This window comes from Melanerpes formicivorus, unplaced genomic scaffold, assembly GCF_026170545.1.
Source record: "Melanerpes formicivorus ecotype bairdi unplaced genomic scaffold, bMelFor1.0.p_v2 SCAF_106, whole genome shotgun sequence".
Taxonomy (NCBI): domain Eukaryota; kingdom Metazoa; phylum Chordata; class Aves; order Piciformes; family Picidae; genus Melanerpes; species Melanerpes formicivorus.
Genome location: NW_027142458.1, coordinates 220,948 through 239,147, shown reverse-complemented (window position 1 = coordinate 239,147; position 18,200 = coordinate 220,948). Strand labels below are relative to the sequence as shown.

At 44.9% G+C, this 18,200-nt stretch overlaps 1 protein-coding gene across 14 annotated transcripts in view; it reads left to right on the top strand.

The window, feature by feature from the left end:
• The window catches only part of NEB (nebulin), a 178,863-nt gene that overhangs the window by 38,332 nt on the left and 122,331 nt on the right, over positions 1 to 18,200 (top strand). For all 14 annotated transcript variants that reach the window (XM_068166774.1, XM_068166767.1, XM_068166773.1 and 11 more), the window contains exons 28-43: positions 41 to 247; positions 2,865 to 2,969; positions 3,936 to 4,043; positions 6,275 to 6,586; positions 7,577 to 7,783; positions 8,988 to 9,092; positions 9,932 to 10,039; positions 11,236 to 11,547; positions 11,760 to 11,963; positions 12,501 to 12,605; positions 13,727 to 13,834; positions 14,358 to 14,669; positions 15,163 to 15,366; positions 15,723 to 15,827; positions 15,923 to 16,030; positions 17,126 to 17,437. In XM_068166774.1, the coding sequence (XP_068022875.1) occupies positions 41 to 247; positions 2,865 to 2,969; positions 3,936 to 4,043; positions 6,275 to 6,586; positions 7,577 to 7,783; positions 8,988 to 9,092; positions 9,932 to 10,039; positions 11,236 to 11,547; positions 11,760 to 11,963; positions 12,501 to 12,605; positions 13,727 to 13,834; positions 14,358 to 14,669; positions 15,163 to 15,366; positions 15,723 to 15,827; positions 15,923 to 16,030; positions 17,126 to 17,437 (2,922 nt within the window). The remainder of the gene's footprint in view (positions 1 to 40; positions 248 to 2,864; positions 2,970 to 3,935; positions 4,044 to 6,274; positions 6,587 to 7,576; positions 7,784 to 8,987; positions 9,093 to 9,931; positions 10,040 to 11,235; positions 11,548 to 11,759; positions 11,964 to 12,500; positions 12,606 to 13,726; positions 13,835 to 14,357; positions 14,670 to 15,162; positions 15,367 to 15,722; positions 15,828 to 15,922; positions 16,031 to 17,125; positions 17,438 to 18,200) is intronic.

The following is an 18,200-nucleotide window of genomic DNA, read 5'->3' as shown; positions in this document are numbered from 1 at the left end:
TTTCCCATGCATCTGATTTGTTTTTTCTTTCTGCCTCCAGAATCAGTACAAAGCAGAATATGATGAAACCATGAAAGGTGTTGGGTGGATGCCACTGGGCTCCTTAGAAGCTGAGAAGAACAAGAAGGCAATGGAGATTGTTAGTGAGAAGAAGTATCGTCAGCACCCGGACAAGCTGAAGTTTTCTGTTCCTATGGATTCCATGAGCATGACCTTAGCTTTAAACAATGCTAAAATCATGGATGAGGTAAGAAAGTGATCACTGCAGTTTGTTCCAGCTTGCAGGAGTAAGACACAAATTACACCTGATGGTATAGGCAGTCCCCTTGTAGGCATAGCTTTGGAAATCATCCCTTTTGGCAGCTCGTGAACATGCTTGGCTAATTGTGGCTCACCTTAACAGACCTTCAATACCCTGATGTCTCTAATGAGGAAAAAAACCCAACACCAAACATACAGAGACAAACATGGAGCTTACATTTTATTAGTAAATTGACCCAAGGTAATTGATTTTAGACTTTAGCAGTTTAGGGGCTAAAACCACTGAAGTAATCCCTTTAGGAAGCAGAACTTCAGCTTTTGAAGCAGTATCTGTTTTGTCTAATGCCTGTTGCAGTAATATTGCTCCTTGATTTTATCATCAGTTTTTATCATGAGCTATTTGTTTACTGATTTTCCTCCTGAACTGATGTAATCTACTGGTGTTCTTTGAAAATATCTAGGCTTCCTCTGCTTTGTAGTTCATAGGATCACAGGGTGTTAGGGGTTGGAAGGGACCTCTGGAGATCTTTGGGTCAAATCGCCCTGCCAGAGCAGGACCATAGAATCTAACACAGGTCACACAGAAACACATCCAGACAGGTCTTGAAAGTCTCCAGAGGAGACTCCACAACCTCTCTGGGGGAGCCTGTTCTGGTGCTTCATGACCCTTACAGTAATGAAGTTCTTCCTCGTGTTGAGGTGGAACTTCCTGTGCTGTAGTTTACATCCATTGCCCCATGTCATATCACAGGACACAAGTGAGCAGAGGCTGTCCCTTCCTTCCTGACACCCAGCCCTCAGATATTTATTGACCTTGATCAGATCCCCTCTCAATCTTCCCCTCTCCAGACTAAACAGCCCCAGGTCTCTCAGCCTCTTCTCATAAGGCAGTGCTCCCTTAATCATCCTTGTAGCCCTCTACTGGATTCTCTCCAGCAGATCCCCGTCCCTTGTGAACTGGATGCAATTTTCAAGGTGGGGCCTCACTAGGGCAGAGTAGAGGGGGAGGAGAACCTCCCTTGATCTGCTGGACACATTTTTCTTAATGCACCTCAGGCTACCATTGGCCTTCTTGGCCATCAGGGCACATTGCTGTCTCATGGATAACTTGTTGTCCACCAGGACTCCAAGGTCCTTCTCCATGGGGCTACCATCTAGCAGATCACCTCCTAACCTGTACTGCTGCAGTTTATTATTATTTCCCAGGTGGAGTTTCATGGACATCAGAATCTTACACACACTTTCTTTAGTTCTGTTTCCTCTAAGCAAAGCTCTATTGCCTCTCTCAACTGATACTTATTTTCCAGGAGGTAAACCAATAATCTTCCACCTCTAACAATTATTCCTGGCTTGCTTGTGGGTTAACCTTGGTAGACAGCTAAGCACCACACTGTCACTCACTTCCCCACAATGGGATGAGGGAAGAAAAGCAGAGTAAAAGTAAAAAAGAACTTGTGGGTCAAAATAAAAAATGTTTAATAAGCAAAGGAAAAGGAAAGAAAACAAAACAAGTGATGGAAAAACAATCACTTGCCACCTCCCATGCCCAGCCAGTTCCCAAACAAAAGGTGTCTAACCTCTCTAAGCCTTTTCTTCTCCCTTGAATGTTGCTATCCATGGTGTTATATGACATAGAATATCTTTCTGATTATTTGGGTTCCTCTGCCTGGTTATGTACCCTCCCAACTCCTTGCACATCCCCATAGTCTGTGGGGGCAGAGAGAAACAGAGAAGGGCTCGATACTGTGCAAACATTGTTCAGCAAGAGCTGAAAGATTTTAGTGTGTTGGCAGCAGTGTTTAAGTCACAGCTGTAAATCACAGCACTGTAGGAGCTGCTCTGAAGAGGATTAACTCCATCCCAGCCAGACTTAGTATGTTTTGAAACCTGTTGTTCTTTGTTGTTCAATGTGCTGCTGGACAACAGACAAGCCCTGAAGTGCTCCAGCCAGACTGGGATTTCTTCCACGTCTATTTCAGCCTCACAAAATTAACTTCCTAAGAGCTCTTCCTCATTCACACTGCTATTAAATGGCAAAATGAAATGGCAGCTGCTGCTACCACGTTAGTAATTTCATCATTCTAATGGAGTTTTATATTTCAGATAGGAAACATTCTTAATTCCTTGGTTATGGTTATCCTGGTTTTATTGGGACACAACCAAAGGCCAGTCATGGACTGCAGGCTGTTAGCAGTCTGGAGTCAGCCAGGGCCACTGATATCAGTTGGCTACTGATGTATCTCAGACCATAAACTTCATGCTGAGGACAAAGGAGGAAGGTTGTGAGGACAAAGGAGGAAGGTTGCTGAGGATGAGGGGATCTCTTGATCTCTTGTTCCTGCTCTTGCCTGCATTCCCATTTATTGTGACCACTGTGCCTTAACTGGGCTGAGTATAACTTTGTACCCTTGATATTGGCATTGGGATTAATTTGCCTGTTTCATTAAATCCATTTTCATTTCAACCCACTGGTGTTCTTTTCCTGGTTGCCCTTCTCTGCTGGGGGAGGGCTCATCAAGGGGTGGACCAGCTGCTGGAGTGTAACCTTAGATATGGGCTTAACATAGACAGCTGACATCTCTGTTTTGCTTTTATCCTTCCAGCACAAGTACAAACAAGCCTGGGAAGAAGACAAAAAGAAAGTTCACATCACCCCAGATATTCCACAGATTGCTTTAGCAAAAGTGAATGCATTTAATCTGAGTGATGTAAGTACTGTTTGTAAGGCTGGGATGTAGCTCTTGGGGTTTTTATTAGGGATGAAACAGCAGCAGATGAAACTCTCTCTACTTCTCAGTTTGTTACCTTGTAGTAACTTCACAGAAAGCAAATTTTCCTTTTCCCCACTTCCTTCCCCAAAATTAAATGCAAAAAGCTACCAAGAAAAATTAAAATGACTGTAAATATATAGTCAGATTATGACATAAAATCATAGAATGTGTGCATGTGGGAAAGAAATTATCATGCCCTTTTGCTTCAGGTTATTATAGAATGGCTTAGGTTGGAAGGGACCTTAGAGATCATCTACTCCAAGCTGCCTGCCCTGGGCAGGAACACTTCCCTGCTAGACTTGGCTGCTCAAGGCCTCACCCAACCTGGCTTTGCTCACCCCCAGGGAGGAGGCATCCACAACATCCCTGAGCAACCTATTCCAGAATCTCACCACCCTTGTACTGAAGAACTTCTTCCTAAGATCCAGTCTAACTCCACTCTCCCTCAGCTTAAAGCCATTCCCTCTTATCCTGTCTCCTGACACCCTTATAAAAGTCCCTCTACACCTTCCTGTAGGATCCCTTCAGCTCTAAGGTCCCCCAAGAGCCTTCTCTTCTCCAGGCTGAATAGCCCCAGCTCCCTCAGCCTATCCTCATAGCAAAGGTGCTCCAGCCCTTGGATCATCTTTGTGGCCCTCTTCTGGACTTGCAGTCCAGCTGCACTGGTGTCTGGATGCTAGAATTTGAGTTAAATTAAAGAATGGTAAGTTAAAAAAAATAGCAATATTCACCTCTCTGTGTCCCTGAGGGCCTTAAACAACTGCTCAGGGAGTATTAAACATATGAACAGTCTGATTCAAGTTATCATGTAGAAGTAATCAAATGTTCTTTAAGTGCCTGTAGCTTGCTTGGCTTTGTGTTTTCTTCTTTTTTAAAAGATGTTTCTTTTGTTTCTTTCCACAGAAGATGTACAGGCTGTCATTTGAAGAATCTAGGAAGAAAGGCTATGACCTCAGAGCTGATGCTATCCCCATTAAAGCTGCCAAAGCTTCTAGGGACATTGCTAGTGATGTAAGTGCTTGAATGACAAAATGATCAGTTCAGATACTGTGAAACATGGATTTCTTGGCACTAATAGGGTAGGATAGGATAAGATAGGATAGGGTAGGATAGGATAGGGTAGAATAGGATAGGGTAGGATAGAATAGAATAGAATAGAATAGAATAGAATAGAATAGAATAGAATAGAATAGAATAGAATAGAATAGAATAGAATAGAATAGAATAGAATAGAATAGAATAGAATTGAATTAACCAGGTTGGAAAAGACCTTTGAGATCATTGAATCCAACCTATCACCCAACACCTTCTCATCAACTAAACCATGGCACCAAGTGCCTCAGCCAGGCTCTTCCTAAACACCTCCAGGGATGGTGACTCCACCACCTCCCTGGGCAGCACATTCCAATGGGCAATCATTCTCTCTGTATAAAACTTCTTCCTAACCTCCAGCCTAAACCTCCCCTGGCACAGCTTGAGACTGTGTCCTCTTGTTCTGGTGCTGCTTGCCTGGCAGAAGAGACCAACCCCCACCTGGCTACAACCTCCCTTCAGGGAGTTGCAGAGAGCAAGAAGGTCTCCCCTGAGCCTCCTCTTCTCCAGGCTAAGCAACCCCAGCTCCCTCAGCCTCTCCTCACAGGGCTGTGCTCCAGACCCCTCCCCAGCTTTGTTGCCCTTCTCTGGACACATTCCAGTAAATATATGTAGTCTCTTTATTGTCTTGTTTGTAAACAACTCTGACATATTGATATATGTTCTAACACATTTTCTAGCAGGGTTAAGGAAACCTTTGCAAAGGTTAAGGAGATGAGGGACTCAGAAGAACCCAAAAAGCAGCTGATTCCGTGCTGTGATGGTGCTTGGACACTGTGTAAATCTGTGTTGTGTATTTGTAGTTTAGATAAACTAGCCAGAGATCAGCCTCAGAAGTATCTGAGAAGAACTGATAAGGACTTAACTTTACCACTGCAGTAAAAAGGATTTGTTCCTTTGAGTTTCTTGATGCTGAGAGCCTCTGGAATCAGAACCATTCTGAACTCCTTTGTGTACCAGTGATGAGGGGTTTGCTGTGGCAACCAGCAGGCAAAACCAGCCTGAGAAAGGGAGGAAGTTAGGGCTCAGCATTTGTTTGTGACAACACAGGGGATATTGCAGCCCCTGCAAAGTCAGTTTGGTTTGCCACTGCTCTGAGTCTGTGGAGAAGGTGCTTCCATTGTCAGTTCCTTCCAGGCAGTAAGCAACGAAGGAAAAAGGAACTGATTCTTGATATGTGTAGTTCATTGTCCAGGGAGGATAAGAAATTGAAGAAAGGGTTAAGGATTTGGATTATTTGCTTTATTAAATGAAAAAAAGGCAAAAGGTCTTGGGGTGTGTCTTGAATTTTTTTAATCATCTGGGCAAGTGAACCTAATGGAACTGATGATTAGATCTTTGTTTGATGGTTAGTCTTTAGATATGGACTGAATGTGATGTGTTCTGAATATGATGCAAACCACCCCCAAAACAGTTATCTAAGCCAAATATTGGAAGCAGGACAGCAAGAACAACAGAGAACTACCTGTGTGGGTTAATATACCTTGGTTGTAGTGGCTGTGATAGCTCACAGAATCACAGAATGGCTTAGGTTGGAAGGGACCTTAGAAATCATCTTGCAGGGATGCCTCTCAGCTGGACTTGGTTGCTCAAGGCCTCATACAACCTGGCCTTGAACACCCCCAGAGAGGAGGCATCCACAACCTTCCTGAGCAGCCTATTCCAGAGTCTCACCACCCTCATACCGAAGAACTTCTTCATCTTAGAGCTGAGCATCTCTAAACTACAGTGAAGAGAACTCCCTTGTGACAGTTCCTAAACCATTACATCCCTTCAGCAAATCAGATCTTGGCTGTTCCTCTGCCTTTTGCTTTCTGTCAGTATGTTCCATGTTTTCATTGTGTCATTCATGAGGAGATTAGAAAGTGATTGAACCTCAGGCTGCATTGAACCTGGTGCAGGAGCAGAATAAACTATGGTAAGGAACTGTCATCTATTAAGAAAGTCTTTAAGCATCCTTTACAAAGGGCCAGGAGACACTCTTAGGGTGCACTCCAAAGCAAAATGAATAAGTGGACAGAGCCACCACTGGGATGTTTTCTTACCAATGTGAAAATGTTACTTGAGTCTAATTTTTTTGTGGGCTTATTTTGTTTTCCTCCCAAGATAGGTGCTGCTTATTTAAGTCTCTGTCTCTGTTCTCTTTGCAGTTTAAATACAAACTAGGCTATGAGCAAGACAAAGGGAAACTCGTAGGCTTCCGTAGCCTTCAGGATGACCCCAAACTTGTCCATTACATGCAAGTGGCCAAGATGCAGTCTGACAGGGAGTACAAGAAAGCTTATGAGATGAGCAAGACGCATTACCAGACGCCTACCGACGCGCTCAGCATCGTGGCAGCCAAGGAGGCACAAGACCGCGTAACCAATACCAACTACAAGAGGCTGATCCACCAATATATGCTGCTACCAGATGCAATGAACTTAGAACTCTACAGAAACATGAATCAGATACAAAGTGATGTAAGTTGCTCTTTTCTTTCTGCCATTCACAGCTGTGCCCTTTCCCCCCACACACCCTGTGTTTTCATTACGGCTTTGTATTAGAAGCAGTGGAAATATTCTGCATCATAGAATCACAGAATGGTTTGGGTTGAAAGGGACCTTAAAGGTCATCTAGTTCCAACTTCCCTGCCATGGGAAGAGGCAATTTCCACTAGATCAGCTTGCTTAAGGCCCTATCCAACTTGGCTTGAAGCACTTCCAGGCTTGGACCCTTCGCAGCTTCTCTGGGCAGCCTATTCCAGTGCTTCACCACCCTCGTGGAGAATTTCATCCTAGTGTGTCATCTAAATCCAGATTTTTTCAGTTTGAAGGCAACAAAGCTGCAGAAGGGTCTAGAGAGCAAATGTTACGAGGAGCAGCTGAGGGGATTGAGGTTGTTTAGTCTGGAGAAGCAGAGACCAGTGAGGGGAGACCTCATTGCTTTCTACAACTCCCTGAAAAGAGGTTGCAGTGAGGTGGGGGGTAGTCTGTTCTCCCTAGTATCAGGTGATAGAGTGAGAGGAAATGGCCTGAGATTGTGCCAGGGGAGAATGGAGTGGAGTGGAGTGGAGTGGAGTGGAGTGGAGTGGAGTGGAGTGGAGTGGAGTGGAGTGGAGTGGAGTGGAGTGGAGTGGAGTGGAGTGGAGTGGAATGGAATGGAATGGAATGGAATAGAATAGAAGGTTTAGGTTGGAGATGAAGAACAATTTCTTTCCTGCAAGAGTGGTCAGGCATTGGAACAGGCTGCCCAGGGAGGTGGTGGAGTCACCATCACTGGAGGTGTTCAAGAAACCTGTGGCCATGGCACTTTGGGACATGGTTTAATGGCCATGGTGGCGTTGGATTGATGGTTGAACTCAGGGATCTCAGAGGTCTTTTCCAACCCAAACAGTTTTGTGACTCCCCCTCCTTCACATTGCCCAAGCCATTAGTAACCTGTCAGCTTTCCTGTCGTGTTCTGATTGGCAGAATGAGTACAAGCAGGATTACAATGAGTGGTTCAAGGGGATTGGTTGGAGTCCTGTTGGGTCTCTGGAGGTGGAGAAATCCAAGAAGGCCACAGAGATTGCAAGCGACCGGAAGTACCGCCAGCATCCCAGCCTCTTCCCCTTCACCAAACAGAATGATGCCATGGACCTGGTCCTTGCCAAGCAGAATGCAAACATCATGAACAAAGTGAGTATCTGTGGGGGAGATGAGGCAAATCTTCACGTGCAACCCATTTCAGCCAGCAGTGTCTCAGCCTCTCTCACCACCTTTACCCTGGGTAAAAGAACTGTCCTTTACAGGTTCTTCTTCAGGGAGGTTGTAGCCAGGTGGGGGTTGGTATTCTCCCAGACAACCACCACCAGGACAAGAGGACACAGTCTCAAGCTGTGCCAGGGGAGGTTTAGGCTGGGTGTTAGGAAGAAATTCTTCATAGAAAGAGAGATTGGCCATTGGGATGTGCTGCCCAGGGAGGTGGTGGAGTCACCAACACTGGAGGCATTTAGGAAGAGACTTGATGGGGTGCTTGGTGCCATGGTTTAGTTGGTTAGATAGTGTTGGATGATGGGTTGGAGTTGATGATCTCAAAGGTCTTTTCCAACCTGGTTAATTCTGTTCTGTTCTGTTCTGTTCTATTCTATTCTGTTCTGTTCTGTTCTGTTCTTTACCTGTTTTTTGTTCTTAAAGAGGCACTCAGTTACTGATAAATACCTTCAGTTAAATGAATCTTTTCACATTCTTTTCATTGCTGCCTCTCCAGCCTCTGTTCTTCCCAATCTTGTATTGGAAATTACTGGCCCTGAAAATCATGATAGCAGGGTTGCATTAGAAGTAAGACTGGATCCTAATTCAGCAGATTCTGGATTAAGGCATAGAATCACAGAATGGTTTGGGTTGGAAAGGATCTTCAAGATCATCCAGTTTCAACCCCCCAGCCATGGGCAGGGATGCCTCCTACTAGACCAGCTTGCTCAAGGCACCATCCAACCTGGCTTGGAACACTTCCAGGCTTGGAGCCTCCATCACTTCTCTGGGCATCCTGTGTTAGTGCCTCACCACCTTCATGGGGAAGAATTGCTTCTTAATGTCTAATCTAAATTCAGCTTCTTCCAGCCTGAAGCTTTTCCCCTACAGCTTTGTAAAAAGTCCCTCCCCAGCTCTCCTGGAAGGCTGCTCTAAAGTGTCCTTGGAGCCTTCTCTTCTCCAGGTTAAACAACCAGCCCTCTGATCATCTTTGTGCCCCCCTCTGAACCTGCTCTAACAGTAAATTACATCTAAATCTTGGTCTTTTCACCCTTCCTTATCCAAAGTGTGCAAATGCAACGTTGAATACCCCTCAAGATCCATCCTTGGTCGTTGATATTAACACATCTGGTGTTACTTTTCTCAACAGCATGCTTATACTCAAGCTTGGGAGAAGGATAAAACTCAGGTTCATGTGATGCCTGATACCCCAGACATTCTACAGGCCAAACAGAACAAGACTAACTACAGTCAGGTAGAGTTTTCCATACTTCCTATGACAATTGTACTTTCTTCAGGTGTCTACAACATCTGCTTTCTTCAGATTTGTTCCAAAACAATTAATTGGTGTAAGTTAGAAGGACTGGGATGGGGGATTGATTTAAAACAGAGGTAAGAATGTGTATGTGAGTAATCTTTTCTTTCAGAGTAGCAGCAGTGATCATCTTTGGATTAACAAAGGAACAGTCAAAATGACATTATAATGTGTTTGGAATCTGGGTGTAGGTGAATGGTCCATACCCTTAGCACAGAAACCAATCATGTTAAAGATTCCTTGCTGGAAAATTACCAGTACCTGCTGTCTATTTTTAACTTAACATATGGGAAAAGAAACATGTGCAATGAGTCTAACTTCCCTGCCAGCTTTCAGATCTGGGAAGGTGACAATTGTGACAGTATAAAATGCAGGTTTTGCTTTACATCATTCCTCAGAGGCCAATCTTGGACTCACTGCTTAAAATAGCTATTCAATGACTGCATTACAGCCTTATTAATTCCATTTTTAACCCAGCTGGAGAGTTTTCAGTTCTCCCAGACAGATCTATTTCAAATTCCCCAGATATGTTTGAAATCCCCAAGATATTTTATAGTAGCTTGCTGCTGTAAATTAAAACTCATTAACCACCAGCCTAAGATTTGGAAGACCTGGGTTTCATGCTTCCAGGTTCCCATTCTAGTAGATTTTCTCTCACAACTGAAGCCAGTTCTCCTGTAACTGTCCACTGAGGTGGCCAGAATTTGGTTAAATGGATCATTGACATATCTGAAGAGATGTATTAAGGCTTTTAAATCCATGCTGGTTTTTTATTTCAGAAACTATACAAGCTTGGCTGGGAAGAAATGATCAAGAAAGGCTATGACCTCACACCTGAAGCCATGTCAGTGAAAGCTGCCAAAGCTTCAAGGGACATTGCAAGTGATGTAAGCAGCCTTTCTAGTTCAATGTGATGCACACTTTATCTGGTTACCATAACCTGCAGTCCCACTAGATTGAGATGCACCTCTCTGCTAAGGTGTGGCTTGGAGTGAGGAACAAAACTGCTGACAAAATTCCTTCTGGTTCTCCCTTCCTGATCTCTTCTTGTCAGTAAGGACAACTTAAAAAGGGTTGCTCTGGCATCTTGACAGCTCCAAAGATTGTGTGCTCCATTGTTAGGACTTGTCTGCTCTTCTGGATATTGCATTTCCAGAGCAGCAGTAAATTTGGTCTAATCAGCTGATCCCAGTGTCTGTGCTGAGAAATCCTCTTTACAGCTCTGAAGTAGCCACTGCTGTTACCATCAGTTGGCATGAATGCAACTCCTTCATTTATGGGAGAGATTTTATTCATCACAGAATGCAGTGGGTTGGAAGGGACCTTCAAAGGTCATCCTGTCCAACCCCCCTGCAGTCATCAGGGACATCTTCAACTAGAGCACTTGCTCAGGGCCCTGTCAGGTTTGTCCTTGGATGTCTCCAAGGATGGAGCCTCCACTACATCCCTGAGCAACCTGTTCCAGTATGTCACCAGTCTCCCGGTAAAGAACTTCCTCCTAAAGTCCAGCCTAAATCTACCTTGATCCAGTTTCAAACCATTGCCCCTTGTCCTATTACCACAAGGCCTTCTAAACAGCCCCTCTACAGCCTTCCTGTAGGCTCTCTTCAGATATTACTTCTCTAAGGTCTTCCTGGAGCCTTCTCTTCTCCAGGCTGAACAGCCACAACTCTCAACAGAAGAGGTGCTCCAGCCCTCTGATCATCTTCATGGCTGTAGTCATGGGGAAATGTTTCCAGTGTTTAAGCACCTACATTTTTCATTGATGATTATTTTATTCATCAGTGTGTCAAAATGTGGGAGTTCTCTGGAGTCTGATTGTGTCAGTCAGATGGCAGGGGAACCCACCCTTAGACCTGTGCACTCTTCCTCTCCAAGGACTCTTTGCATTCCCAGGCAGAGTGTGATGCACATTAATGAAGGCGTTGCCAAGACTTTACACGAGGTGCCAGAACAAGTTGCTGTCGTTTATTTCCTAAAGAGAATCATTAAACTGAGAAATCATCTTGATTATTTTGCTCATCTGTTTTACCACTGGCTGTATCTTACTCTAATTTCACCTTTGCAACCTTCATCCTTGCAGTACAAGTACAAAGAAGGTTACCGCAAGCAGCAGGGACACCACATTGGGTTCCGCAGCTTGCAGGACGATCCAAAGATGTTGTGGTCTATGCAAGTAGCGAAGATGCAGAGCGAGAGGGAGTACAAGAAAGACTTTGAGAAGTGGAAGACAAAGTTTAACATGCCTGTGGACATGTTGGGCTTCCTTCTGGCTAAGAAATGCCAGGAACTTGTTAGTGATGTAGACTACAAACATATACTCCACCGCTGGACTTGTCTGCCAGACCAGGTTGATGTCACCGAGGCAAAGAGGGTCTACGACCAACAGAGTGATGTAAGCTTCCTCTGCATATAATGAACTTCCTTTTTGTCCTGCTCCTTGAAAAGTGTATTTAATGACTCTCTTGTGATGCTGATACAGAGCAGATTGAAGCTCAAATCCCTTTTAGCTACCTTACTAAATTAGCCTTTTAGTACAGTTTAATAAATGAGCAGGGGAAATAACCTACTACGATTCTGATGTTTTGTTTCTTTCCTCCTCAACAGAATTTGTATAAGTCAGATCTACAGTGGCTCAGAGGCATTGGATGGAGTCCTTTGGGGTCTTTGGAATCCGAAAAGAACAAGAAAGCTTCTGAAATCCTGAGTGAAAGGAAGTACAGGCAGCACCCTGATACTATTAAGTTCACGAGTATTCCAGATGCCATGGATATTGTCTTGGCAAAATCTAATGCCAAAAACAGAAGTGATGTAAGTTGCCTCTAGAGACAGAACATGTGATTCCAGAAATGAATCTATTTTTAAGTCTCCATATCAGAATATATGCTTAGGATGTAGGGACAGGTGTTTATAGCCAGTGCCTTAATGCTCAGCTGTCAAGATGTTGTTCAGAAGATTCAGGTCTTCAGTGCGGTAGAACTTACTCAGTTACAACAGCAAATAAGACCTGTACTGTGTAGGCTGTAATAATTCTGTTTCCTTGGCATTTCGTGGATATAAAGAAGTGAAAAAACCAAAGTGGTAAAGCAATTTCCTTGACATTTGATGGCTATGAGTAAACCCAGGTGGTATTTCAGTAGGGAGTCTGTGTATTATTTGATTTTAATGTCTCGTGTTGCTCACATAGCTCATGCATTCACAGTATGCCTTTGCTCTGCTGTCACAGAGGAAAAGTAAGCTGAATTTACTGCTATGCAATGAGCCTTTCATCAGGCAAAGCAATTACAGAGTTAGTATAGAATAAACCAGGTTGGAAGAGACCCTCAAGATCATTGTGTCTCTTTGCAGATACTCTACAAAGAAGCTTGGAACAAGGACAAGACTCAGGTTCACATCATGCCTGATACTCCTGAAATTCTGCTGGCTAAATCAAACTTGATTAACACAAGTGATGTAAGTGTGTCTCTAGGACCTTTCTTCTGTTAAATTTGGGTGACTCATTGTGCCTTGAGTGTAAAAGCAGTGGAGTAGTCCTACAATTGTAACACCTCAAAGCACACTTGGGATCTTCGCCTGAGAAAGTTGTGGTGCGCTGGGAAGCCCAAATGGAATTGCTAAAACATGAAGTGGGATTAGCTAGGACAGAAAAAAAGAGCCAACAAAATATTCAGCCCAAGTTAGCAGTTTCCTCTTTCTTCCCTCCTGATCATATTAATGTTGTAAATATGTGGTCAGGCTTTTTAGTATGCCTGTTGCTGTTGTCAAATTGTCTCATTATATCCAACTGCCTCTTCAGAATTACAAAGAATTGTTTAATTTAGATCAAATTCCTGGTTATAGGGGAACAGGGATGGATTACAGGGAAAGGCAAAGAAATCTTAGAAGCTCTATCATAAGAACTTAAGAAGACAAAAATTATGACAGTTGAAATTGAGGGTAGAGACTCATGGGCCAGAATATTTCACATCTGTAGAGGACTCTCTGAATCATCCAGATTCTCAAATGAGTTAAGCAGAAAACATAGAGGTTGTCACTTCTAAATAGTTTAGATTATCAGATACAAAATACACATTACATAATCCCCAAACTTCAACATGTTGGAGGCTGGAAGTGACCCCTGTAGATCATCCACTCCAACCCCCCTGCTCAAGCAGGTTTACCCACAGCAGCTTGCCCAGCATCACAATGTCCAGGTGGGTTTGGAATCTCTCCAGAGAAGGAGACTCCACAACCTCTCTGGGCAGCCTGCTCCAGGCCTCCAGCACCCTCACACCAAAAAATCTTTTCTCCTCACATTCAGATGGACCCTCCTGGGTTCCAGTTTTTTGCCTGTTGCTCCTTGCTGGGCACCACTGAGCAGAGTCTGGCCCCATCCTCTTGCCCCCCATCCTTTAGGTAATGTTCAGCCTTGAAAAGATCCAAATAAAAAGCAAGGTATGGGATTTAATTTGATGAAAGAAACTGTTTGCAATCTCCTGCTTTATTGTCAGTAGTCAAGGGAAGAAAGCAGCAGTGTTGAAAACCTCTCTAAAGACTCCTATTTGCAATGACTGCTTTGAATCCTTCTCCAACAGAAACGTTACAAGTTAGGCTATGAGGAGCTGAAGAAGAAGGGTTATGATCTTCCTCCTGATGCTATACCCCTCCAGTCAGCAAAGGCATCCAGAGATATAGCCAGTGAAGTAAGTATTGCAGGGTGAAAATAACACTGGGGAATGGAGCTGGTACACACTTGGGATAAAGAGGCTTTATTTAAAAGAATCATAGAATCAATAAGGTTGGGAAAGACCTCAAAGATCATCAAGTCCAACCTCATGACTCCTAGACCATGGCACCAAGTGCCACGTACAGTCCCCTCTTGAACACCTCCAGGGATGGTGACTCCACCACCTCCACCAAAGGAAGAGAAGTCTAAACTTCCAGCAGTATGTTGCTGCCCTCTCCAGTGGTGGTTTAATTCTTAATGATGTAAAGTTAATTAAATACAATAATATGCAATGAGTTAGAATATAACCACTGAAAAATGTGTTAATGTATTTTGGATGGGGAAGAAAACCTCTAACAGTATTGGAGAAATGTGAAGAGAAATAAAAGATGGGGAAAATATGAGGATAAAAATTTGATAGGAGAATATGAATGGCTAAATGAAGAAAGGCATTCAGAGCTTGCAAAGAGGTGATAATCATTGTTTCTCTCTTCAATTAGTACAAGTACAAGACTGCATACAGAAAGCAGCTTGGCCACCACATTGGGGCCCGCAACATCGAGGACGATCCCAAGATGATGTGGTCAATGCACGTGGCCAAGATCCAGAGTGACAGGGAGTACAAGAAAGCCTTTGAGAAGTCCAAGACTCACTTCAGTAGCCCAGTGGACATGCTGGGAATTGTGTTGGCCAAGAAATGTCAGGAGCTGGTCAGTGATGTTGATTACAAGCACCCTCTGCATCGCTGGACCTGCCTGCCAGACCAGAATGATGTTACCCATGCTAAGACAGCCTATGACCTGCAGAGTGATGTAAGTTGTTCTTCCTGGCAGAGTGGAAAACAGAAGTATCCCCTCTGTTCTCTTGCTTTGTTGGAGAAGGTCCACATGTGGAGCTTAAATGTAGGCTGATTCTGTGTGACCATGTTGTGGCCATGCTGTCCTGCTGAGAGTTGATGTGATGAAGGATCAGGGGTGAAGCTTGTGTGGGGTTCTGCTTTATGATGACAGAGTAATCCTCTCTTGCCTGGAGCAGTTTGGAGGTAGCAGTGCAGCAGATGACTAGAGACTGCCAAATGAGACTGGTGTTTCCTGAGGAGATGAACAAGATAGAAAGGGAAAGTCTCTGGGTTACTTGACACCTTCTTGTGCTGTTACAGGCATGGAGAAAGAGGTGGGAGCTGAGTTTGATGGGGTGGCTAGTGGGGAATGTTTTCTGATGGGTCAAGCTTCTGTGGGTAGGAGCAGTAGTTACCCCGAGCAAGGAGGTTGCTGAGCTGCTTTGTGTCCTTGCCTGTCCTTTCAGAATGTCTACAGGTCTGACCTTCAGTGGCTGAGGGGCATTGGTTGGTCTCCAATTGGTTCCCTGGATGCTGAGAAGAATAAGAGGGCAAGCGAGATCCTGAGTGACAAGAAGTACCGGCAGCACCCAGACACCATCCGATTCACCAGCCTGCCTGACTCCATGCCCATGGTTCTGGCAAAGCACAACTCTGCAATTATGGACCAGGTCAGATTTCTCTTGCTGTGTGCAACCAGAAGGAAGCGAGGACCTCCCTTTCCCAGGATGCTGGTCTCTGTCCTTCCAGGGCCTGGCTTTTGCAAAGGGAAAACTGCATCCTCTCGCATGAGGGATTTGAGTTCCTTGTTTTAGACCAAATTCTGTCTTGTGCGGTTGGAGCAGTGATCTGGGTGGGGTGTGGGATGAAAGGAGAGAAGTGTTAGAAGGGTTTGAGAGCAATAATGATGTCCCTGAGTGGGTGCACAGCAGAGGCCCCCAGGTTCTCTTTGTTGATGTCATTTTCTGTGTGAGTTTGCTGCCCTGCTCTCGTGTGACCTCACGTCCCCTCGTGCTCCTCCGTGCAGCGCGCGTACACCTCAGCCTGGGAGAAGGACAAAACCAGCGTCCACATCATGCCAGACACACCAGGGATTTTGCTAGCCCAGCAGAACAAAGTGAACTACAGTGAGGTAGGTGGTGGAGGTGGGGTTAGGGGTTGATGGCTGTCCCTTGGTGTGTGCCAGGCAGGAGAGGTGTTTGAGGGGAGTGCTTGTTTTTGTTTCAGAAACTGTACAAGCTTGCGATGGAGGAGGATAAGAAAAAGGGCTACGACATGCGGGCAGATGCCATTCCTATCAAGTCTGCTAAAGCCTCCAGAGACATTGCAAGTGATGTAAGTACCCAGCAGCCCTTGGCCACACAGCCTGCTGGGCAGTTTCCAGGTCTTTCTGTTGGCACCTCTGGTGTCTTAGTTAAAATGAGACCACACAGCTCTTACCTGTTGTTACCGTTCAGCTAATCTGTAAATGTGTTGTTTCTGGAGGGTCTGCCTGTGGCTGTCCCTCCATGTTATGGGTTGGCTGAGTCACTGTGTAGGTGTTATGGGAAGAGTAATTGTGGGGCTGGCTGATGGACACAATCCAAAGTATCATCCCTCCTGAACCTGTGGCAGCGTTTCCCCATGCAGAAACATGGACTGTGGAGGCGATGTTCAGCCCTTGGTTCTGCCAGTCTGCTCTCCCCTGATGTTGAAGCTACCCAACTGAGATGGTTATTAGGAAGGAAAATCCAAGTTTTGCTGTCACCAGGGCACTTCCTGGTTCTCTCTGGACTGAGGGCAGGTTCACTGACTGTGCCCCAGAGCATCTTTTCAGGCTCAGCACTGCAGGAGCTGAATTTTCTCTCCCAGAAGACATTCTGTAGTTCAGGTTTGTTCTCCTTACATAGATGAGTTCAATCTCTCCTCACTCACACATTTCAGTAAGAGACCCATCACTGTCCCAAGCCCAGTAAATGTATCCTGCAGCTGAGGACACACACTGAAATGGGACAATAAGACTCCTGAACACTGTGCAGGAGGTCCTGATGTGGTGGAGTGTGCCAGCTTCTGTGGGCTCTGTGGGTGAGTGCAGACAGGGCTGCACAGGACAAAGCTCAGGTTGTCTGCTGGAGAAGTCTGGTGGTTTTCCCCCAGTTTGACATCCTAGCCAATGAGCTGTTCTCTCAGTGGTGGTGCTCAGGTTGTGTGGAGACCCTCTCTGCTTGCAGGAATTGCTCCTGGTTCCTGTGCTAGATTGATTAGAGGTGACATCTGGGCCACTGTGTGCCTGCTGTACGTCTGTGCTGTGGTGACGTGGCACACAGTTGGAATACACTGTGCTCAGAAAACCTCTTCATATGGTGACCTTGCCAGGCAAAGCATTTGCTGACAGAACAGTGTCAGAAGGGACACCAAGTGGGCTGACACTGAGCTGCTTTACCCCCACAGTACAAGTACAAGGAAGGCTACCGCAAGCAGCTCGGCCACCATGTTGGAGCCCGCAACATCGAGGATGATCCCAAGATGATGTGGTCAATGCATGTAGCCAAGATCCAGAGTGACAGAGAGTACAAGAAAGCCTTTGAGAAGTCCAAGACTCACTTCAGTAGCCCAGTGGACATGCTGGGAATTGTGTTGGCCAAGAAATGTCAGGAGCTGGTCAGTGATGTTGATTACAAGCACCCTCTGCATCGCTGGACCTGCCTGCCAGACCAGAACGATGTTATCCATGCTAAGACAGCCTATGACCTCCAGAGTGATGTAAGTTGTTCTTTCCTGATTGTGGGAAAACCAGAAGTGTTTCTTGTATTCTGTTGCATTGTTGGAGAAGGTCCATCTAGGAGACATAAGCTCAGGCTTGATTCTGTGTGACTGATACTGTTGTGGCTGTACTGTCCTGCTGAATCTTAAAATGGTTTGGGTTGGAAGGATCATTAAAGGTCAACAAGTTCCAACCCCATTGCCTTAGGCAAGGACATCTTCCTCTAGACCAGGTTAGTCCAAGGCTCATTCAACCTACCCTTGAACACTCTCTGGGATGGGTCATCCACAACTTTCTTAGGCAATCTGTTCTGTTGTCTTACCACCATCATAAGAGAAAATCCTCCTAATACCTGATCTAAATCTACTCTTCTCAGTTTAAAACAATTGCTGCTGTGATTCTGTATTTGCTGGTTCTACATTTCTCAGCCACATCTCTTTAGTTTTGCAGTTTACATTTCCTGAGAAATCTCAGCTGTTCATTTTTCTGCTTGCTGAGATTTAGTCAATAATGAATAGGAGCTGAAGTTTGGGTGGGTCCATGTTTTATGGTCACAGAAGAGCACTTTGTGGAGGAAATTGTGACAAGTGGATTGAGTTCTCTATGACAGGAGATGGGCAGTGAACACAGACAGTTTCTTTTGGAGGATGAGGATGAGCAAAACCAAGTTGTGTACAGTGGCAAATGAAGACCATAGGTGGTGAGTTGCAAGGCACCTCCTATACATCTGCCAGCTGGAGATTGCCAAATGGGACAGATCTT